General features: G+C 38.9%; 1 protein-coding gene across 5 annotated transcripts in view; it reads right to left on the bottom strand.

Annotated features, from left to right (window-relative positions):
• C5 (complement C5) overlaps nt 1-24295 on the bottom strand; it is a 61802-nt gene that overhangs the window by 31207 nt on the left and 6300 nt on the right. For 3 of the 5 annotated variants that reach the window (XM_050926664.1, XM_050926665.1, XM_050926669.1), the window contains exons 2-16: nt 19576-19768; nt 18305-18467; nt 17567-17637; nt 16513-16604; nt 13988-14070; nt 13682-13772; nt 12917-13022; nt 10112-10238; nt 9642-9757; nt 9237-9437; nt 7828-8031; nt 6439-6648; nt 4426-4575; nt 3329-3458; nt 351-416 (exon numbers count right to left, since the gene is read on the bottom strand). In XM_050926664.1, coding sequence (XP_050782621.1) covers nt 351-416; nt 3329-3458; nt 4426-4575; nt 6439-6648; nt 7828-8031; nt 9237-9437; nt 9642-9757; nt 10112-10238; nt 12917-13022; nt 13682-13772; nt 13988-14070; nt 16513-16604; nt 17567-17637; nt 18305-18467; nt 19576-19768 — 2003 coding nt within the window. Of the gene's footprint in view, nt 1-350; nt 417-3328; nt 3459-4425; nt 4576-6438; nt 6649-7827; nt 8032-9236; nt 9438-9641; nt 9758-10111; nt 10239-12916; nt 13023-13681; nt 13773-13987; nt 14071-15078; nt 15154-16512; nt 16605-17566; nt 17638-18304; nt 18468-19575; nt 19769-20742; nt 20847-24295 lie in introns of those variants that run through there. The other 2 variants (XM_050926666.1, XM_050926668.1) reach the window with 2 other exon arrangements.

Raw genomic sequence — 24295 nt, 5'->3', positions numbered from 1 at the left:
TGGCAGACTTGTGAGCACAGAGGCCAAAAATTAAAAGGACAAAAGCACTCTTCCACCCCTATGAGTAGGTCAAGGTTGGGACAGATTGTCATGTTGTTAATTTGTATTGTGGCTATGATTCAGCAAGGAACTTAAGCAAATGCTTAAATTTTAAGAATGTGCTTAAGTTCACTGACTTCAGTTGAAGCACGTGTTTAAGAGCTTTTCTGATCTGGGTTCACTGACAAAGCTGAACAATGACATTGCAATCTAGGTCGTCCTCTGCACACTCAAATTGTAAACCTTTATATTTCTCATTTGTAACGTACAACCTCTTTTTTTCATATATTCAAACAAAACTTTTGGAGCACCTTTGTTTTGAATTTCCTCTTCAAAGCTGGATCTTCTTGGTCTTACAATTGCTTTACAACTTTCGTCTGTTAAAAAAAACCCCAAGAACATGTTATAATATTTTTTTCCACTAACTCATCCCAGAATTAAAATAAACCAGTGAAAGTACATTATAGAATTGATCTGTGAATTTGGCAAGTTTTGTTTTGCAGAACTGTGGTATGTAACCTATAATTTAAATCAGCTTCTATATCAGATGACTGGAGGATAGCTAATGTGATGCCAATTTTTAAAAAAAGGCTCCAGAGGCAATCCCGACAATTAAAGGCCAGTAAGCCTAACTTTAGTACCAGGCAAATTGGTTGAAACTACAGTAAAGAACAAAACTGTCAGACACATAGATGAACATAATTTGTTGGGGGAGAAGAGTCAACATGGTTTTTGTAAAGGGAAATCATGCCTCACCAATCTACTAGAATTCTTTGTAGGCGTCAACAAGCATGTGGACAAGGGGAATCCAGTGGATATAGTGTACTTAGATTTTCAGAAAGCCTTTGACAAGGTCCCTCACCAAAGGCTCTTAAACAAAGTAAGCTGTCATGGGGTAAGAGGGAAGGTCCTCTCGTGGATCCGTAACTAATAAATGGCCAGTTTTCAGTATGGAGAGAGGTAAATAGTGATGTCCCTCACAGGTTTGTACCAGGACCAGTCCTGTTCAACATACAGTAACTCCTCACTTAAAGTCGTCCCTGTTAACTTTGTTTCATTGTTAAAGTGCTGATAAATTAGAGAACATGCTCATTATAAGGGACCATTATTTGGCAGCTGTCTGCTTTGTCCACTGCTTGCAGAAAGAGCAGCTCATTGGAGCCAGCTGGTGGGGGCCAGAAATCAGGATGGACCGGCAGCCCCCCATCAGCTCCCCACTCCCCTAAGTTCCCTGTGCAGCAGCCGCCCAGCAGGCTATAAATTGCCCAATAGTTCAGCTGTCCCTCCCCCAACTGCCATGTGCTGTTTCTGACCTCTGCCTTGGAGCTGCTCCCGGGAGCCTCCAGCTTGCTGTGCAGAGTTGGGGGGAAGAGGGGTGCTAATGTCAGGGTGTTCCCTTCCCCAGGGTCCTGCCCCTCGCTCCTTCCTTTACCTCATCTCCACAGAGATGAGGACAGGAAGGACACATGACAGGGCTCAGGATGGAGGGAGCTTGCAGCTGCTGTCTCAACTTGCTGATCTACTTAAAAGGGCAGTTTACTTAGAGTGGGAACAGCATACTTAAAGAGACAATGTGTGTGTCTCTCACACACATACCGTGTATGTCTCTGTCTCTCTCCGCCATGCTGTCTCCCCTCTCTCCATTCGTGCTGCCTTGTAGAGTGCAAGGCTATATTACCCACGTGTTAACCCTTGAGGGCTCAGTCAAGTCCTAGTTCATCATTTAGCAGTAAGGCATTCCCTGGGAAATATCCCACTCTCTTCCACCGTCTGACTTCACCACTCAATTAAGTTTCACAATCATCATTGCTGTGTACAATATTAAATTGTTTGTTTAAAACTTATACTGTGTATATGTGTTTATATATAGTCTTCGCTATGGTGAAAAAAGTTTCCCTGGAACCTAACCCCTTCTATTTACATTAACTCTTATGGGGAAATTGGATTTACTTAACATTGTTTTGCTGAAAGTTGCATTTTTCAGAAACATAACTACAACATTAAGCAAGGAGTTACTGTATCCATAAATGATTTTGAAAAAGGGGTAAAGAGTGAGGTGGCTAAATTTGCAGATGATATAAAACTACTCAAGATAGTTAAGTCACAGGCAGACTGTGAAGACCTACAAAAGGATCTCTCAAAACTGGGTGACTGGGCAACAAAATAGCAGATGAAGTATAATGTTAATAAATGCAAAGTAATGCACATTGGAAAACATAATCCCAATTATACATATAAAATGATGGGGTCTAAATTAGCTGTTACCACTCAGGAAAGAGATCTTGGAGTCACTGAGGATAGTTCTCTGAAAACATTCAATGTGCAGCAGCAGTCAAAAAAGCAAACAGAATGTTGGGAATCATTAAGAAGGGGATAGATAATAAGACAGAAAATATCACATTGCCTCTATATAAATCCATGGTACACCCACATCTTGAATACTGAGTGTAGATGTGGTCACCCCATCTCAAAAAAGATATACTGGAATTGGGAAAGGTACAGAAAAGAGCAACAAAAATTATTAGGGGTATGGAACAACTTCCATATGAAGAAAGATTAATAAAACTGGGACTTTTCAGCTTGAAAAAGCAACAACTAAGGGAGGATATGATAAAGGTCTATAAAATCATGACTGGTTTGGGGAAAGTAAACAAGGAAGTGTTATTTACTCCTTCTCATAAGAACTAGGAGGTCACCAAAAGAAAATAATAGGTGGCAGGTTTAAAACAAACAAAAAGAAGTATTTCTTCACACAATGCACATTCAACCTGTGGAACTCCTTGCCAGAGGATGTTGTGAAGACCAAGACACTAACAGAGTCCAAAAAAGAACTAGGTAAGTTCATGGAGGATACGTCTATTAATGGCTATTAGCTAGGATGGGCAGGGATTATGTCCCTAGCCTCTGTTTGCCAGAAACTGGGAATGGGAGGCAGGGGATGGATCACTTGATGATTACCTGTTCTGGTCATTCCCTCTGAAGCACTTGGCATTGGCCACTGTCAGAAGACAGGATACTGGACTAGATGGACCACTGGTCTGACCCAGTATGGTCGTTCTTATGTTCTTGTTTATAATTTCAGTTCATTTTATAATTGCAATGAGGCACTCTAGGCCCTAGAATACAAGGTATGTATCTTTTTACCACAATTACAATCCTTAGTGCATGTGTATTTATGAGACAATGATTTCAACATTATTCTTCCTCATTGTATAATTAATATAATAATTGTGAGCTATGCTACTTGTAGAAAAACAGATTTGAATTCTCATGTGTAAAGGATACGTACCTGCTACTTTAGAGTCATCTGCATTAGCATTGGTTAGAAATGTAAGCCCAGCTGATCGGAACACATCAACATTGTTCTGCCCTCCTCCAGCACCACATCCAAGATCACTCTTTTCCAAATCTAACATCACCTGTTGAAAAAAGTAAGCCAGGAGCTCATTTCAGTGTGAAATATATTATATGACTGAAGGGAGCATTATGGACCTGTGAGGATTAACAAGTCATTTAGCCAGTAAAATGAGACAAGACTGACACAGAAATACATTGTGTTCAGTGTTGTTATAGCCATGTCAATCCCAGGATATTAGAGAGACAAGGCGGGTGAGGTAATATCTTTTATTGGACCGATTTCTGTTGGTGAGAGAGAAAAGCTTTCAAGCTTACACAGAGCTCTTCTTCAAGTCTGGGAATCTTACTCATCTTGTATTTAGCTGTGACACTCTGAGTAAGATTCCCAGATCTGAAGGTGAGCTCTGGGTAAGCTTGTCTCTCTCGCCAACAGAATGTGATCCTATAAAAAATATTACCTGACCCACCTTGTCTCACAAAAATACATTGTTATTTTTCTCTTCTTGTACTAAACTGTTGTGTAGTGCTGTTGTAAAATGTTAAACAGCAGCTACATTTCACCGCCGAGGTGGCATTCTTTCAGCTGCAAGTGAAGTGAATTCTACATAAATCTGTGAAAACAGAAATCCTAGGTTATCTACTGAACAAGAACATTACATGCAATGGAAATGTGAACTCCCACATTACTACTCTAGCAGCGTGCCTTAAAAACCTGGCCTGCAGGAATCACTACTAGGACTGAGGAGGGGAGTTCAGTCTCCATGCCTGTTCAATCACGGAGCTCTCCAAAAACAGAGCCAATCACTGTGGATTTTTTGATGACTGGAACTGGGCTAAGCCCCACAACTCATTTCCATAGGGCAAACAATAACTGAAAGACAACTATTTCTGATTACTATTGACCTCAGCTGGATTTGAACTAGTAACCTAGAGGTGAAAGGCTGTAAATCCCATCACCAAGACTTCTGAATGCATGCAACACAACACAAACTTTTAAACTACCACTATATTTTGTGAATATTACTTAACTCTTTCCATAGACCTCTTTCTTGTTCCTGTGATTCCATATATTGCCTTGTCGATAGATGACAAAGCAACAAAAGAACTGAACTGGGTTTTCATGTTAATTGATATAACCGTGCCAGGCTTATGAGAGTCTTGTTTTGATAATAACTGAACCTATAAAAGGAAAACAAATATGAGTTACTGAGACGCATGGCCAGAAAAGGTTAAGCATCCTGCAGGAATAATGACCCAAATTCAACCTTTAGAGACGTGTTAGAAAAGTATGTAAATGGTAATTAGGGCCATCCCACATCAGATAGGCTAGAACTTTGAAATGCAAACCTATATTAGAAACTAGAGGTGATACTAATTGCATGTGTGTACTTACATCTTGTTAGAGGTTAACAATGTAACCAAACAGTCCCTGTCTATGCTGTATTCTGTTAATTCAGAGATCAAAAGGAAATCTTAACATTTAAATGAACTATAAATATAGTAATATCATTGTATTCATCTTTCTTTGAAATGTCTAGCAAATCACCTACGAATGGTGGAAAACTGGCAATTGCCTTATATTAATCCCTGTTGCTAATTACTACTGATGCTTAGGAAATAGGTCTACTTCAAAGTTTCCATGATTGCCTATTGTTCATTGAAGGTCTCTGAGCTGTCAAGAGAAGGTCTGGAACTGTATAAAGGTCTCTTGGGTCCTGATGCTTTTTACCTCAGATCCGATTGATGCTCTATGCAGAGGAAGCTTGAGTCATAACAGTGAGCTCTCCCATCTGGATCACCGTGGATCAGGGGTGAAAGTAACTTACAGGACTTACCCGTACTGCTGGAGTCCGGAGGGGGCGTGGCCTCATCCAGAAGAGGCAGGGCCTCTCAAGATTTAAAGGCCCTAGGACACCAGCTGTGGCTGGGAGCCCCAGGGCCTTTAAATCAACCCGGGACTCCCAGCTGCAGAGGTGACTGGGAGCCTCCGGGGCTCACAGGCAAATTAAAGGGCCCAGGGCTCCAGGCCCTTTACATCCCCACCACAGCTCCAGCTGGGATTTAAAGGGCTTGGGGCTCCCGTGGCCGCAGGGAGCCCCGAGCCTTGCCGGGCTGGGACCGGGATTTAAAGGACCTGGAGCTCCTACCGCTGCAGGGAGCTCCAAGCCCTTTAAATCCCAGCCCCAGCCCAACCGACGAAGCTGTGGGTGGGATTTAAAGGGCTTGGAGCTCCCCATCGCCGCAGGGAGCCCAGAGCCCTTTTAATCCCGGTCACTGAAGCCGGTGTGGTCCAGCACGGCATACTGGCTCTTGCCGGCACACCGGCTTACTTTCACCTCTGCCCTGAATATAAACATTGGACTATAACCTATGGACTAATTCTGAAAGAACTCTATGCAACTACAAAGCTCACCATCTCTACTATGAATCTGATCTCAGAACTGTACTCAAGTCTGTATGCATACCGCTCTTTTAACCAATACGCTGTCTCTTTTCTTTTTTAATAAATTTTAGTTTAGTTAATAAGGATTGGCTCTAAGCATGTATTTGGGTAAGATCTGGAATATTCATTAGCCCAGGGAAGTAATGTCTCTGATCCTTTGGGATTGGTAGAATTTATATTATGAATTAGATTTTCAGTAATCCTCATCATATTTGACTTGAGTGTCTGGGTGGAGGCGTAAGGCTGGGTTACTTTAAGGAAACTGTGCTGTTGGCTTCTGGGTAACCAGTGAGGTATTATAAAAGCTGTTTTGTGCTGGTTTGGTAAATCTAAGTATAGGAATATCCACTAGTTTTGGAGACTGTCTGCCCCATTCTTTGCAGTTTGCCTGAACTGAGTAACCTCAGTGCAACTCCCTTGGGACTCCGGTCACAGTTACTTTAAAAAATTAAAAGATTTTAAGGCTGACACTTTAACATTTTGGGAAAACATCAGAGAATCTGTGCAGCTCTGAGAGTAAAATTTTGATGATAAAACAAATGTGCCACTTAACTCGAGAATGTTTATGGAACTTTTAATACACAGACTCATTCACTCACCTGGAGGCTATTGCCACACTTCTGTTCTATATTCAGCCAAACTGAATCAGCTACTAGTTCTGCAGTTTCCTCTCCAGTGACAATGTAGTAGACAAGGAGACGGGCGGAAGGAACCATTTCTTGAGTTAGCTGAAAGCTTAGATTTTCATAATCTGAGCTCATAATCCTCTCCTGAGTTCCAAAACTTACTATTTTCCCTTTGGATAATATCTATAAGATGAGGGCGGGGGAAAGAAAACAAAAAGAAAGTAAGTAGTCCCAGCAAGTGGTCCTGACTCCCTAGAAAGTCACTTTGGCAAAGAGAAAGATTGTAGATAATATACTATTTGTGTATCTTAACTGGTGAACAATAACAAAAAGGAAATTAAAAAAGTTAAATTTTACTTGTAGAAATACTTTTGTCCTTTTGTATTGATTTTTACATGAACTCAAACCACTTTGTAAACATTAATTTAGCCTCACAACAGCATGTAAAACTGGCATCTTAATCTTGAATTCAGAGAATACTAAGAATCAAAGCATTTGAGATGTTTAATGTAGACTGCCTTAAATTAATGTAAAAGAGAGTTGTGTCAATTGAAATAGTATTGTTTGTTTTAATATGAATAGATTGTAATACAACTGAAAGTAGCATTTTTTTATACTATATACCATTCTTTAAGCCATTAGATAAAATGTAATAGTGTACCTGAAAAAAATTAGGAGTATAATATGTCAAGTTTTTGTTGGCAGCATGGGGAAGTTTATCTTCCCCTATTCAATGGACCAAATTTAGACCAGTGCAAGGAAAAGGACATAACTCCCCATTCCCAAACAGAAGTGGATATGCACTGCAAATGCTGTATTGATGAGTGCCCATAATCTTGCTCTAATCAACCGTATACATACACACAGCGCTCCTCAGAAGATTCTTTGTCCTGGGATCATGAATAATTTCCCAACATGAGTGTATGACTTCCAGGAAAAGTAAACATGTGTCTTAGTGTTTGCTGAATGAGGGTCTTCAATCAGGAAACTGTCAAAAAATCAAGTCTACAAGCCCTTCATTACTGACCACTGCTGCATTTCTTGTCTAGTGGTGCCATTCTTTGAAATGTTGGAGTTCTGTGGGACACTGACTTCACAAGGGACTTAACAGGTACTTGAGGCTGCTGACAAGCAATTAACACAATGCTGATACAAATGCAGACCGATTTTTTCTCTAATTTTTACAAGTTCTCTCCATGTCAAAATTAATACAGGAGCAATGGGGGAAATGTGTGTTGCTGTCTGAGCAAAACCTGTTCTACAGCTAAATATAGGACTTTGATCTCTCTAGTGTTGTTGATCTGGCACCTTGTACTAAATTACAAAAGAATGTTTTAATGTGAAAATACATCTGTTACTTACCAAATAGCTGTAGCGATGTATTTTATGAATATAGTGGCTATGTGGATACACTTTAATGCTCATATAATCCCCTACATGTAGTAGTTTATAGTTTGAAGCCCAGTCAATGTACAGATAGCTTTTGCTGAGCGATGAGTATGCTTTTGCTTCATAGTTTCCAGTTGCCTGATTTTCTTCTGATAGACTTGCATCTGCAGTTTTAAGCTAAACATGATATAAAGTGCATAAGAAGATTTAATACCAAAAACACTGTGAAGTTTTGTACAATGCCTTTTATCCAGCATCTGAAAGCCCTTTGTAATTAATCAAGTAAACCTGTGAATCAGGAATTATTGAAGTCATTTTGTAAATAGGTAAACAGAGTTCAAAAGAGGCTCATGGCCTGATTTCAAGAGAACTAAGCACTCACAGCTCTCAAGTCAGTGATAAAAGAAGGATCAGAAGTCAGGCATGCTGACTCCCTAATGCATTCTTTACTTATGAAATTATACCTCTTCCTATTAAATAAATATTAAAATTAAAATGTAATATAATATGTATACAGGATGGATTAAGTGGTTCTGATAAAAATGACAGCCAACTCAAGCTTTTGTCTGAAATTTAACTCTGCACATTCTGGTTTCAGACAGATGCTGAAATCCCAAAATACCATGAGACACTATTTTGTCCCTCTGTTTAAGATGGACAATGAACAATGAACAAAGGGAAATTCTATGAGAAAGCCTGCTTCGGGTAATATCTAGGCCGAGATAAATTGGTTAATGTTCATTTGGATAACCCGTATCTGAAGTTTTGGGTGTTCATATGAACTGAACCTTTTGAAATAGGAGATCATCTTTAATATATAGACATATCAATTTCAACCATTTCATATTTTCTTTTATAAAAAACTGTCAAATCAAAATAAGTAAAAAAAAAAAAAAAAACAGTAAAGATTTATATATGTATACATATAAGTAGAGAGGAAAAAGATCAACAACATATTGAAAGCTACTGTCATTTTGATCAGGTGCCTCCAGAATGGGAAAAAGCACTTTGAGGATTTTTATTGTTAAGCAATTCATTTGGATTTTTTTATTTTAATTTTAAAAGTCTATTACAACTAATTAGGATACACACCTATATCTGTATTTGGATTTGTTTTATCTTCATTTCCTCTTTTCCTCATTGTTGTCAGCAAGGGATTAGTTTCAAAATAGTTTAATATACAAGTAACTTTCCTCTAAAGCAGTCTTATTCGGTAGTATTGAATATGTGTCACAATACCCTTGTTATATTATAAAATTGTCAAATTTTCTAATTTACTGGTTTTGTGTGTAAAAAGTTCCCATCTGTATTGCAGACTGGCCAAAGTAAACAGTCAGAGAGTAGTGTGCAAGAAATACAGGAGTCAGAAGAATTTAACTCACTTGAAATTCCAGTGCTTTGCTAGCAGATGGAATATTAACCACAAATAAAGCAGTTCCATCATTCATGCTTGTTTGTCTTGTCCCAGCATCTGAGCCTTCTTGTACCAACGTAGTTGAATCCATTTGCTCATCAAATACATTTGCACTGAGAATTACAGGGAGGTTCCCCACAGGCTGGTCCAATGTATCCTTTACCTGAACCTGATCATTAGAACAGAGAAACTTTGCTACAAAAGTGCTATAAAATTCTTTCAATGTGAGCATGAGCATGAGCACCTCGGCAGAAACAGTCTGTCCACCTGTCACAGTACTTTGAGAGTAAATGGTCAGGCAGATCTCAAGTAACATGCATAAAAAAAACATTATATGTTATAGCATACAACCATATTGTTTATGTTAACTAACCTTGATGAAGAATGGAAGACCGGGCTTCACAAATAGAGGCGTAGCAACCAAGTTCAATTTGTAGGGAGACAGCGCATATCTGACTCCAGCAAATTCACTTTCTTCACTAAGTCCACCTAACAAAAAAAAAATTTTTCTTTTGAGAAGTGTCTTCCACGGATCCCATTTTCTCCCTCAGAAGTCCTGTTTCATGGCAACCCACACCATTTGTGGGCCTGAGGAGTCTTTGCACTCAAGGATCAAGCTTTTATCAATATGAAATTAAATGAATAAAAACCTTAAAAGCCTTTAAAAAAAACATGTAAAATTGTGCTGGTGATGTTAAGTCATCCTTCTCATATCCTTTTCGTAAAGGAGATTTCTGAACACAATGGAAGATCTTCGGCCCGGAACCATGCCTAAACTTTGTATTTTATTCAGATTTTCACATAAGTATGTTCAAATGAGGGACTAAAAAACCAAAACCCTACCTGTAGATTCCAACACTGTTACAGCAATATACAGGTATGACCCATCTAACTCTTCTAGGCTTTGGTAGCCCATTTCCTTAACTGCATTTTTACTATTAAAATCGACCTCTGCAGCTCCATCAACTATCTGGTAATAAAACAAAAATAAAGATAAACAAATTATGCTGCTGTGCATAGTTTAAAAATAATCTCCAAAAACATGGTTTACAGTGTCTGTCTCAGATGTGCACACGCACAAAATCTATTTACAGCAGAGACCAAGGATAAGGAATTCTAACAAAGGAGAACAGAGTTGCTTCCCTGAAAATTAACCAAGCGATAGTAGATGTTTCAAGTTGTGTCCTTGAAGCCAGCAAGAACTAAGAGCACTACATATCCAAGCAATCTTCTCTGAGATCCTTCCTGTCCCATGAGCAAAGGAAGAAAGAAGGCAGATGATTCTGGAAGTGCTTCAAGAGCTAAGTCAGTGGAGGGTTCTGGTTTTGTGGAACATTGGTCCACCTTCTCTGAGGAGAGGGGGCTGTATAGTTTGGATAGCCTCCACCTCCATAGAAAGAAGACCAATCTTCTCTGTGATAGGCTGGCTGGAGTAGTCAGGAGGAGGTTAAATTAATAACAAAAGGGAAAGGTAAGACATGAGCACTCAGCACAAAATCAAGATTGAGAACAAAATTAATCAAGGAACCAAAGAACCTCAAGAGAAGAAATTTTTGAATTGCCTATATGCCAATGACAGGAGCCTGGGAACAAACAAGAGGAATTGGAATTGCTCATTTTTAAGCATAAATTTAATCTAGTTGGTATTACTGAAACCTGGTGAGATGATTTGCATGACTGGAATGTTAAAATCAACGGTTATAACCTATTTAGAATCAAGTGGGCAAAAGGGGAGGGAAAGTGGCACTCCAGGCCCAGGCCGCTGTGGGAAACTGCAGACCCTCCACCTTCCCTGAGCAAGGCATATCCCTCTCAAGAGCAGCCCCCACCACATGTACCCAACCCCTGGGTCATGCCAGCCAGGGCAGGTGGAGGATCCGGGGCTCCCCGGGCAGCTTTTACTATGGCCTGTCTTTGGCTTCCAGCAGGGCCTCAGAGGAAAGAGGAGGGGCAGAGGGCGGGGCACACCTCAGCCCCCACTTCGGAAAGGCTGGTGCCACTACCAGGGGCTGCACTTCATGGCAGGGGAGCTGATCGTCTTATCAGCTCTCCTGTCGCAAAGAGCAGCCATTGCTGCCATGGCTGCGCTGTGCCTGCCCAAGGCTACTATGTCCATGTTAAAAAGAGGGAAGGCATGTCCCTCCCATTTTTAAAAGTGTGGGGGGCAGGCCATGGCCCCTTTGCCTCCCTTCCCCCAGTTCTGGAGCCCCTGTCTTGAGTAGGCATAGAGAAGTTATTTTACCTTTGTATTTGGCACTGGGGTGAGACAATTATGGAACTGTGTCCAGTTCTGTTGCCCACAATTCAAGAAGGAAGTTGATAAATTGGAAATGGTTCAGAAAAGAGTGACAAGAATAATTAAAGGATTAGAAAATATGCCTCAAAGAGCTCAGTGTATTTAGCTTAACAAAGAGAAAGTTAAGAGATTACTTGATTACAGTAGGGCTCTTCAATCTAGCAGAGAAAGGTAGAACATAATCCACTCTCTGGAAGTCAAATCTAGACAAATATAGATTGGATGTAAGATATAAATTTTTTAACAGTGAGAGTAAATTAATCATTGGAAAAAACTTACCCAAAGGTCATGGTGGATTCTCCATCACCAATAATTTATTAAATCATGTCTGGATATTTTTCTAAAATATCTGTTCTAGAAATTATTTGGGGGAAGTTCTATGGCCTGTGTTTCACAAGAGGTCAGAAAAGATGATCTTGGCCTTGGAATCTATGAATCTATGCAGAGGGAGCATCATCATTCACTCAAAGGAGAGACTGATTTCTGTCACGACTGAATGATTGAGCCAAAAAGCTAGACTAACCTGAGAGGAGAAAGACAACTCCAAATTTAGCCAAGGTCTTGTTAAAAGATTAATATTATTACAATTAGTTCTGTATTGGATTTCCTTCATTTGCTTTTTAATCATCAGTGTAAATATTATTCCATGGAAAGTTATAGTCACACATTATTTACTTAAATGGCCAATTGAGCCAAACTGAAACTGCTTTCTGTCTGTCTGAGACATCATCCTCTAAGTTTCAGTCCAAGGTGAAGTTTTATGCCTCTGGCAACAGGGGTGTTAATGGATGTTAGGGATGTAAATAGGGTTTAAAAACAGTAACCATTTAGTCTATTAAAATTCTCTTGGCTAAGCGGTTAACCATTAAGGAGTTCACATAGGCGGGGAGCTAGGGGAAGGAGGGTGCTGCAGCATCCAGTTTTATGCAGGACTCCGCTGCTGCTTGCGCCCGTCATCCTGGCCCAGGTCTCTGCTGCCTCCCTGCACCTGGAGTCCCGCCCCTGGCAGCCACCTCCCAGAGTCCCGACACCAGCCTGGCCCAGGTCTCTGCTGCTTCCCCACACCCGGGGTCCCGGCTACTGGACCACACCCAGGGGCCTGGCTGCTGGGACCCCAGATGTGGGGGGCAGCAGAGTTTAATCGTTAACCAAAACCGATAAGAATGTGTTCATTGGTTAACCAGTTAAACTTTTACATCCCTAATGGATGTATTGACTTTAAATAACAGAGTACAAAACCACTGCATTGGCCTGCAGTGGCCTGCTCCCGCTCCCACTCAATTCTATGGAAAGGCTTCAATGGAAGCTATATCAGGCTTGAACTCAATAAAAATGGCTTAGCTTTTTCTTACCTCAGTTACGTACATTGCTCTTTTCATCATCTTTTTTTCAGTTCCTTCCATTATTCCAAAACGCATATAGACGACTGCCCTGGTGACCTTCTTATTATAAAAATACCTTGTGAACAATAAAAATACTGCTTTAAAGTTGTTATTGCAATGGACGCAGAAAAACTGAACATAAAATATCATATGCACTTATTTTTAACAAGCAGTCAGGCTCCGACCAACAGGTGGCATGGGAAAGAGATGGTCCTGTATGTATCTCTGTCAAATCGTTCTGATCAACATACAAATCACTGTTGATAAGTACTGAAGGAAAGTGCAGCCATTCCTATTCCATTGCAGAAAGGACTTCAGTGATATGACTTTTTGAGGAGAAGGCAATCAAAGGGAAAAAGATGGAAGGACCTTTCAGGTACATCTAGCCTGCAGCTGGGGCCATACCTCTCAGCCTGGGTAGACAGACATGCTCTAGTTCTGCTCAAGCTAGTGAACTAAAAATAGCAGTGTGGTCACTGCAGCACAGGCTTGCCACATAAATATTGATCCAGCAGGTTAGGCAAGCTTGTACTCAGGTGGTTAGCCCCAGCTGCAACATTCATGCTGCTAATTTTACTGCATTAGATTGAACAGAGGTAGCACATTATCTACTCAGGCTGGGCAGCATGCTCCCTGCCAAAGTGTAGACATACTCTTAGAGACTGGCGGATTCTTTCCACTGAAGTGAAGAAAAGACCCCCCAAAAAGATTAAAAGCAAGACCAAATCTCCTTACCTAGCTTTAACAGTAATCCTGAATGTCTCAAATTTCTCAGAACTAATTATGTTCTTTTCTGGTTCTATGGAGATGAAAAAACTTGGCATTGCTGAAAATTAAGCAGAAAGTTAAATATAACAACTGAAATGTCATTTTAAATATTAAGCAGTATCAACATGAAAAGATGTTATTGAAAATGGTCCAACAAATCAAATGTATGTTTAAAAAGATTTTAATTGCATACTTAAAGGGATTGAAAAATAAGGCTATTACTTTCTTACTTAATATTCAGAATTGAAAAACTCAGGAACAATCATATATTACCATATTCTTTTACTTCAAATTTTGCAACAGCAGAAGTTGTGAAACTCTTTTTGTACTTGGCTTCAATCTTCCAGACACCATATCTATAAAAAAAATGACATTTTAAAGACGAGAATTAATTTTGTCATCCAATAATATAGTTTTCATGTTAATAATTCTAATTTGGAGACTGCTTCAATAAATAATCTACAGTTTTGAGTGTTTTGTGTGAGAGAAAAGCCTGCCCAAAGCTGCACATATGTTCCTATCCTAGTCATGCAGGCAAACCTTGACTAGGTTCCTTTTCAACCCATGTACTACAACTGTCTTGTCTTCAGTAAAGTTGTAACAAGGGTTAGTTACCATAAGTTCGTTTAAAATGAGTTAAAAGTACATCTTTCCACAGTCTTAAGATTTATCTAAACTAGATTTTTTATTTAGAGTTGACTGATTGCTAATTAACTTGAGGAAGTTGTAATATTTGTAACACCTAGTTTGGACACTCTCCAGATGCTTGCACTTTATTCTGGAACAAACATTTGGGGTTAGGGCTGGACCAAAGCGCATGTGTTAAACTGTATCCATGTCTACACCAGGAAAATGTGTATTGTTAACACATGTTAAAATCCTAATGTGGATAAGGCAAGTTGTAGTTATAACATGGTAGCTGGTTGAGATGTTAAAAATACACCTTTCTCCCTTATGATGACAAAGTCTGTGTGTTGATCTACTAATAAACAGCTCTTGTAGACAGACTGCATCTTAAACTGCAAGCTGTCAGTTTTTGCTAAAGTGTGTTAGGAAAAGATGTATTTTTAACACGTTATCTGATCAAGTAAATCCTCCAAAGGGACTTGTAGAACTCTAGCTGGGTCTGGTACATGTCTGGGGCTCGCAGGCACTAACACAATACAAACAAATAATTAATAATAAGTACCGTAGAACCTCAGTTATGAACACACTGGAAATGGAGACTGTTCGTAACTCTGAAATGTTCATAACTCTGAACAAAACATTATGGTTGTTCTTTCAAAAGTTTACAACTGCACATTGACTTAACACAGCTTTAACCCTCAATTTAAACAAAACAAGCACAGAAACAGTTTCCTTACCTTGCCAAATCTTTTTTTCAAACTTTCCCTTTATTTTTTTGTAGTTTACGTTTAAACAAAGCACTGTACAATATTTGCCTTATTTTTTTTTTTTTGGTCTCTGCTGCTGCCTGATTGCACACTTCCAGTTCCAAACGAGGTGTGTGGTTGACTGGTCAGTTTGTAACTCTGGTGATTGTAACTCTGAGCTTCTATTGTACATAAAATCAGTGCCTGAAATCATTGGGGTTTATGTTACCCAGTCCAAATGATGTAAGGCTAGTGTCATGAGAAACCCAAGACCTGACAGGGATGTGAAATCAGGCTTTTAAAATGACTGAAAATACTGTTCACTTTTTCTAGTGGAAAGAAAATTGGTTAAAATACTCTGCTCTAAATCTCCATGAGTACCACTTTGCACACCCACTGTACTTGCAGCACCCCCTACAGGATTCAAGGAAAATGAGGTGCCATTTATTTTGGATTTTTTTACTGCAAAAATATATCTGTTCTTGCCACATAATATCTTTCTATCCCTACTACACTCACAGAGATTACACAGAGAAAAAACAACAAATTCCTTGTTTAAACGTTCATACACCTACTTTCAAACTATAACAAGCACTAGTGTTTGAGTATATCTAAAAGTTCTCCCTTCTGAAAATCATTGGGTCTTTGACCTCATGCCTGACTTGGAGTGGAGAGAAGTCTATAGTTTTTTAAAATTTTCTCAGGCATTGAAACATGACAGGTCTATCATTGTGCTATAACTGCAGCTTTAACCATCAATATCTTCACCTGCCACTTCTCCCTACTCCCTGTTTCCACTGTGGCATTTTCCATATATATCAGAAAGACCAGAAAGTGAGCCTCTTATATGGCTACTGTTAATGTTGCTTTCTAATCTGATTGATAGGAAGAGAGGGCATGGCTATTATTGCCCTTATAGCATGGCTGATATACATAATACCAAGAACTCCTCCTCCTTCCCTTCCCATTTAGCAGATCCCCCTCCTAAGTAAATTCACCCGCCCCAAAAAACCCCCGCTGCAGAACTAACACGACATTTGCTGCCATCATATAGTTCACTCTGTTTATGTTACAGCTATTCTCCCACACAGTCTGTATTGTCTATTTAGACAATATTTTTTCATTATTTCCTTGTACTTCTGTCTGCAGCCATCTGTGGTCTCTTGTCTTATACATAGGTTGTAAACACTTGTGGGCAAAGAGTGTCTTTATGATCTGTGTCTGTATAGAACCTAGCACAGAGGGGATCCATGTTTCAGGCTCCTGGGCACTACAATAATACAAATAATAAATAACAACAGTAATAATAATAAGAACTTTCCAGTTCCATGTAACTCAAGTACCCCCATATCAGTAAAATGCAGTTTCAAAGTCTTTGAGAAACGGCATTAACAAGTAATGTTTAAAACAAACATAAAAGTCTACTTAGGATTAGAGGGAATCTTGAAGTCAGGAAAAGATAAAATTCCAGTAAAGTCTCTCTCTTCTATAATATCCACTTTTACTCCTTCTGGATCCTTTAGATCAAAACAGAAAAAAAAGTTACAGACAGTTGAACATCACATGCTCATATGGCACATTCAGAGGAGAGTTAGTATTTAGTGACTTCAGTGGGAGCATGATCAGGATCATTTTTTCTTTGGATTTTGTCCATTTCACAGAACAGAAAACAAACCTTTTTCTGAAACAATTCATATGCTGAAACTGCATCTTAATTTTATAGACTCTTCCACCAACGTGTAGAACTCCTCAGTTTGATGCACTGAGATTTTAACTACACAAAATTAAGACCTAATTCCAAAAAACAAATGCATACGAATACTTTTACACACAAGGGTAATATCACAAATACTAACTGGACTGCTCCCAGGCATGAAGTTAATCATGTGCTTAAAAGTTTTCAGGATCATGCCCTAACGTTGAAATTGAATCCTCTGATGAAATGTGTGATACAGGAGTTAAAACAGCAGTAAACTGTGAACTTGGGAATGACTAACTCACCAGAATTTGAAACTCTGGCAAAACATCTGACTGGGGCTCTAATAATTAAATTAATTTAAAATATAGTTATCACATGATGCTCAATATTATCACTATTATATTACTGTGGTAATGACACTAAAGCAAATATTGAGACTATTGATTCCTTTGCATTTGAAATGAAAGAAATGGCAACACCAAAAAACAACTTATATGCAATGAAAGCTCTCACACAAATCCTTTCCTTAGAGATAAGTGGTAAATCAGTTTTTTCCACTGAGGCTACTGTGCTGAGCTCTGCCCAACTGTGCCAAGTCACTTTTAGGACTTCCAAAAGGATATTAAATTGCAATAGCAGTTCCCTGACAAGAGCTGTTAATTTTCTAAAATATGTGGAGATCAATCATTTTCCATACTACAGCAGAGTGGTTTAATATTGAACTATAGTCTCTTTACGGACCCAAAATGCCAATATTAAATTAAATTGCAACAGACTCACCACAAAAGTTAAGACAGTTTCTCTTCGGGCTGGCTTCAGTTCTTCATTCAAAGAATAAACCCTGACTTTCACTGTAAGAATCATTTATAACAAATTTTAAAAAGTTCAAATAACCTTAAACGTCTATACATATTTATTCCTAAAAATCTTTAGTATTAAAAGGATATTCTTGATTTGTTGCATACCTGAAACCCCCACTACAAAAATACATTGAGCTATTTATTCATGCTATCAACAGAAATAGAGAGGTTTTGCACTGACAACTGCATCAGATTAAATCATTAAAATCCATAATAAATTCTTTAACTTCCATGATCCCACCATTCCATTTTTGTGTGGGAGGAGACTGCTATAAAGTCAATCTCAACAAAGATAGTAATCCAATTCATTTTTTTCAATGAAGTATTTCTTCAATAATATTTTTAACATATTTTCAGCAAAGATCTTTCTCTTGTCCTATGTGCCTCAGTTTACTCATGTGTTAAACACTTCATGGTGTAAGGTGGAGAGCGGGACTGAAGGAAGGAATTTTGCAAGAAATAATTAGTTTATAAAGTGCTAACACACTGCAAATTATTATTTTATTGTTCATATATACTGTCTGCTTAGATAGTAAGCAATTGGTGAAAATCCAGCAATGTGTTTTATCGTTTAAAGTAAATTTAAATCCTAATTCCTTGGCAACATAAACTAACTTTAAAGCTTTAAGCCAAACAGAAAATACAGGCGTTACTGTACCTGATTGATCAGGAGTATAAATGGGTTTGTCCGTCTGAATAAAGAGAAATCCATTTTTATAGGTAACTGGCATTTTTTTCTCTCTTGTAAAATGTGAAGAACTAGCTTCCAAATACACATACAGGACTGAACTTGCTGATGTTGGCAAATCTTTTGGTTGAATCTGCAAGGGATTGTGGGGAGAGACAAATAAATATTGGTAAATATTAAAATAATCAAACTATGACTTTCCCATACATTTTTTGTTGAATAGAATATCTGAATGATAATTAGCATTCTGTTGTTAATTATTTACTAAATACGTTCAACACCAGCATCATGAAGGAATTTCTTCTCCACGTACACAATGTATAAATGGCTATGAGCATTACACTGGGGTTCACCTTCTTCTGAGGCACCATTTACTTGCCTTTCCAGAGGTAAAATACGTGACTAGAGGGACCAACATACAGTTACTGTATAACTCATTCAAATTCCATTTCACTTCAAGGGTGAAATCATGGCCCCATCAAAATTAATGGGAGTTCTGCCATTGACTTCAACAGGGACTTAATTTCACCCCTAAACTAGTCAGCATGTTTTCTTAGATTGAGCACACAATTAATCAAACTTGTCCATATTCATTGTTTCTCCCTTATTTAACTTTTCCTTTTTTTCCTTTTTAAAGGCTTAGTTAGTTGGATGCTTTAGCATCTCTAATATCATTAGTTCAATAACAAATATAAAACACAACATGTCTGTCTGGTCCATAGAAACAAAGAACATGTTTGGATAACTGATGTGACCATCAACATGGAATTAGACAATTGTGAGAGATGACTATAGGTATTAAAGATAATTAAAGCAATAGAGCAATATTCTTTTGGAACAATGATACTTATACTAAAACAAATTATTTTTATATTAAAACTTGAACAAACCTTTTTTCTTGCTCATTTTTTTTATCTCTTTGTGCACAGTTGCACCAGTGGAAGAAAAGGTGTGACTACACTACAGAAAAATATCACTTTGAAAGAACAAAATTTATATTCCTACTTTGTTTTATTTTTGGCACCTCATTCTCCACTCTATTATACCAGTTTTATACTTTCATAGCTGAGGATTTCAAAAGAATTACACTTACACAAAGTGGGTGCAGCAGACTGGAGAATCAGGCCCTTTCTCTTCACAATTAAAGAAACTGGATACTCATCATAGTGGAGTCAATTCAACCTATTTTTTACAGTCAAATGCAAGCGTAAGAGAAAACAAGAACTGTTTTGAATACATACTGTTAATGTTACAGAGCCTTGGAATTTGTTGGCTGGAGATAACTGAGTGTGGCCAGAAGCATAAGTAGTACGCTTATCAGGAAAACTTTTAATAGAGATGCTGACAGGAAATGCAGTCTCATATCCAAAAGCTTGAATTATCACTTTCTCAGATGCTAAAACACGAAAGATTTTTGGTGCTGTAATAACGTATCTATAAAATAAAATAAAAAAAACACAGACAATGGAACTGTCAGTTTCTTTTGTACTTATCTTAATTTAAAATTAACTTAAAGGTATACAGTCAAAGCTGACAGGCTACAGATATGATCTACTTCTATTTATACTGACATTTTCTATTAAAAATGTCTCCTGGATACTAAAAAAAAAAATTACAAAATAGGGATTCAGCAAATGATCCACATTTATGAAGAGTTATCATTTCCTTCAGTACGAGCCTGGTTGTGGGAAGTTCAGTATGCTTATAACACAGCACACAGCTAGTTCTTCCTAAAAAGAGACCCCTGACACAATTCTAAAGTTCACCCCTGTATCAAACAAAGCCTAATCCTTGTCATCAGAAGATCTGGTAATTGCAGTAGATTTTAAAAATTATAGACAGGAACAATGTTTGAAAGGCTGATCTCCTGATAAACATTTTTTTTAAATGCAAATTATTTTTTGTGATAGAGTTTCCTTCAGCGCTTTTGAAAAAGTAGACTGTATACGTGTCAGACAAAACTATTTCGATTAGAACTCTCTTTGTTTCAAGTCAATATATATTGTGATATTTAAAATAACCTGGTAAAATAATAGGTGCAAAAAACCCTCAAACAAACCCCAGTCCTATCCTGTGAAAACTTACACACGATTAACTTTAATATTTTGAGTACTCCTGTTGAAATCAACGAAACTATACTTGAACGTGTACATAAAGGTTTGCAGAATCGGTACCTACATTCATATAGTTCTTTTTAAATTGGAATGGCTATCATTCCAGGGCAGCACATACAGCATTCAGTGTATGTAAGCACAGTAAGTCAGTTTATTGAGAATACTTCTGAAGTTTGTTGAACAAATATTCTATGCATGTGCAGTAGTCATCTCCTTTGTTTTAAATATCAAAACCACCATCACGGCTACCATCATCAAGCAGTATTTCCAGTAAACACAACGTGTTTTACTTACGTTTGCTCCTGACTCAAACTTCTTCCACAAAAAGCCAAAATACAAATGAAGCTTAAAGTATTCATGATTGGCACAAGCACGAAACCAAAGACACTAGTGAAACTTTGGTGAAAGGGTATTTGGCTTCTGCTTCACTCAAGTATGTTTGTGTTATCTGTATTTATCTAAAGATTAATCATTAACATCAGATCTCTGAAAATGCTACAGTACTTTACTAAATACTATTTCCTCCCTCTCTATCCTATGGCTTTGAAGAACATCAGCACAACTAAACCCCCTAATTTAGGACTTCATTTTGCCTTTGATCTGTGCACAATTCCATGGATATCAACATTTTCAGAATGGATTGTTTTGATTTTTTTATTTAAAAATGACATTTGGTTTAGAAATGTATTTTATATTATAAAAAAAGTCAAAATCAGAACAAAAATGTTTCAGTTAACCTGAAACCATTTTTTTAAAATTTCATTTCTTGGGAAATTTTGAAATTTGACATTCTGTTCCAATTTGGAATGAACACAAATTTAGAAATCACAGAGTATCCCACAGAACAAAACATCTGGTTCCTGCACAACTCTAGTAATTTATTAACAATAGCTACTTTTGATTGCCACAGTATATGAACACTGTCAACTGTCTTATTCTGCTGACCTTTCCAAAAATATAACAACCAAATGAATGGTGTACCATACAATGAAGACGATTTACAGAAAGAGTTCCTTCCATTGAGCAATGAACTTTATTAGGATAAAGGAAATAGTACTATCAATTAAGCTACTCTGTCTCTATCAATTTCACTGCAGAGCTTCTGCCTAGACCAGTGGTAGGCAACCTGCAGCCTGTATGTGGTCCATCAGGGTAATCTGATTGCAGGCTGCGAGACATTTTGCTGATGTCGACTGTACACAGGCATGGCCCCCTGCAGCTCCCAGTGGCCACAGTTCGCCGTTCCTGGCCAATGGGATCTTCAGGGGGCCGTGCCTGCAGACGGTCAACGTCAGCAAAATGTCTCACGGTCCGCAATCAGATTATCCTGATGGGCTGCAGGCTGCCCACCACTAGTCTAGACCCTTCCCCAGCCTCCTCCTCCAAATGTAAAGAATAGTGCATGTATCCTCACACATAGGCACCGACTCTGTGGGTGCTCCGGGGCTGGAGCACCCACGGGGAAAAATTAGTAGGTGCTCTGCACCCACTGGCAGCCAAGCTCCCCTACTCCTCCGCCCCACTTCCTCTTACTCCCTCCCCTCAGTGCACCACGTCCCCACTCCTCCGCCTACCTCCCAGCACTTCCTACCCAACTGCTGCGCTTGGGTGGGGGGAGGAGCGGGAACGTGGTATGCTATGGGGAGGAGACGGGGAAGAGGCAGGGCTAGGGCGGGATTTGGGGAAGGAGTTGGAATAGGGGCAGGGAGGGGGCGGATACTTTGGGGAAGGGGTTGGAATGGGGGTAGGGCCTCATGGAAGGGGTGGAGTGGGAGCGGGGCCAGGGTCGGGGAGGGTCGAGCACCCAGGGGAAAGAGACGAAGTCGCACTTATGTCCTCACATCCCCCTTTTTTCCTTATAAAGGATCAGTCTTTACCAAAAAATAAATATATATCAACAAATTAATGATTCAGCTGAGTCACCAGTTTAAAAAGTATCAGAGGGGTAGCCATGTTAGTCTGGATCTGTAAAAGCAGCAAAGAGTTCCGTGGCACCTTAGACTAACAAATGTATTGGAGCATGAGCTTTTGTGGGTGAATACCCACTTTGTCAAAGAGAAAGCATATGAGAGATGCTGACATGTTTCGGCACTCTGTCTTGCTGGGGATATCACAGTGTTGGCCGTGAGCTGTGCAGCCTGGAAAAAACATCGTGTGGAGGGAAAGAGATGCATGTCTCTGCCCAAGAGATGTGATAACTGAGAAGCTGGGAGCCTTGCTGGACCACAAGGGGAGAAAGCAGGTGCATCCTTCTAGAAAAACCAAAACCAGAAAATATCCCTTTTAAACTTTTCTATGACTTGTGCATGTAATGGAATTTCTACAAATCTGGAAGAATACCCAATGGTATATCAGATAGCTATATCCTTTTTCTTCAAAAAGTTCTATCAAGCATTGCTGTGGGCATGAGAAGTTCTTTGACAGTATCTTTCAACCCATTATGTATGAGCTCACCAGGTGTTTAGGCACTAAATTATGCTGGACCACCCCACTGAAGTATTGTCTCACTCTCAGCATTTTGTGAGGCCCTGGTGTCTTTCATGTTTCCTATTTAGTATGTCAAGCTGCAAGAGTTGTGGGACAATAAAATAGCTTCAGAGAGATGCCTCCCCCCTCACTGCACAGAAGTCTCAGGGTTAGGGTGACCAGCTGTCCTGATTTTATAGGGACAGTCCTGATATTTGGGGCTTTTTCTTATATAGGCACTTATTAGCCCCCACCCTGTCCCAATTTTTCACACTTTCTATCTGGTCACCCTACACAGGATAAATAAAAGACCCTTAAAAACTAAGTATTCCAACAATCTATATATATATATAATAAAAACAGTAAGGCATGTATCTATGCCAACAGTCCCAGACCATTGTGATATTAAAGGTAACTCAACCAATCATCACCCTTACTCTACAGCTAATTTGCATTCAACAATTTCATTGGTTGTAATGAGTTCATGATATAAGGAGACTGTACAGAGGATGATTTACTTGCCCAACTGCATGGTTCTTCAAAAGTTAATTTGCCACCTATACAACTCAACATAAAATCCCACAGCACAACCCTACAGGCACAAGTCAACACAACTACCTACACAATACCACTACTATCACACAGAATAAACCCAAAACACAAAGCCATTCACCAGAGCACATGCCCCTTCTTCATCAGCTTCACAAAACAATACAAATCTTCCATCACGATCCCCTGTCAGAACACCATAAATCTCTCAGAATAACTCCAAACATGCAAATCAACACAATAATCCCTCACCACAGTACACAATCTCATTTGCCACTTGCACAAATCAAAACGCCTCCTAGCACAACACATGCACTCCCCTACCCTTGCTCATACTTACTATAAAATCATAAATTTAACCCATGGCTTTGCTGCTCATCATTAATATTCCATAAACATTGATACAGCTTGCAGTTGTGTATCCAGGCTGGTAGCTATTTTAACCAGTTACGATTTCTGTAGCGAGGCTGGTAGGTCACTCAAATATCATACACCTGCCCCTCACGCCCCTCCAAGACTGGGTGATCAACAGGGAAATCTAGGAAACCAGAGACACACTGTTATGAAACGGAAGGCATCTGCAGAAGCTATTGTAGACTTGTAGATGACATAAAATACTAGTACCAGGGATGTGGTCAACATACAGTTTAATTCAGTAATAACTCATTTTATGAGTAAGCAATACCATTCCATTTTAATTTCTAATAATCACTCTGTCTTGATTCCACCCTAGACATTTTACCAAATTTCCAAGTACAAAAGGCAAAATACCGTTGTTATTTGCAAAGTTAGAAATATCCTCACCAGCCAGTGATGGGACTCTAGATAGGAG

Source organism: Gopherus flavomarginatus, chromosome 17 (assembly GCF_025201925.1).
Source record: "Gopherus flavomarginatus isolate rGopFla2 chromosome 17, rGopFla2.mat.asm, whole genome shotgun sequence".
Lineage (NCBI taxonomy): Eukaryota > Metazoa > Chordata > Testudines > Testudinidae > Gopherus > Gopherus flavomarginatus.
This window is presented reverse-complemented; position numbering and strand designations above follow the sequence as displayed.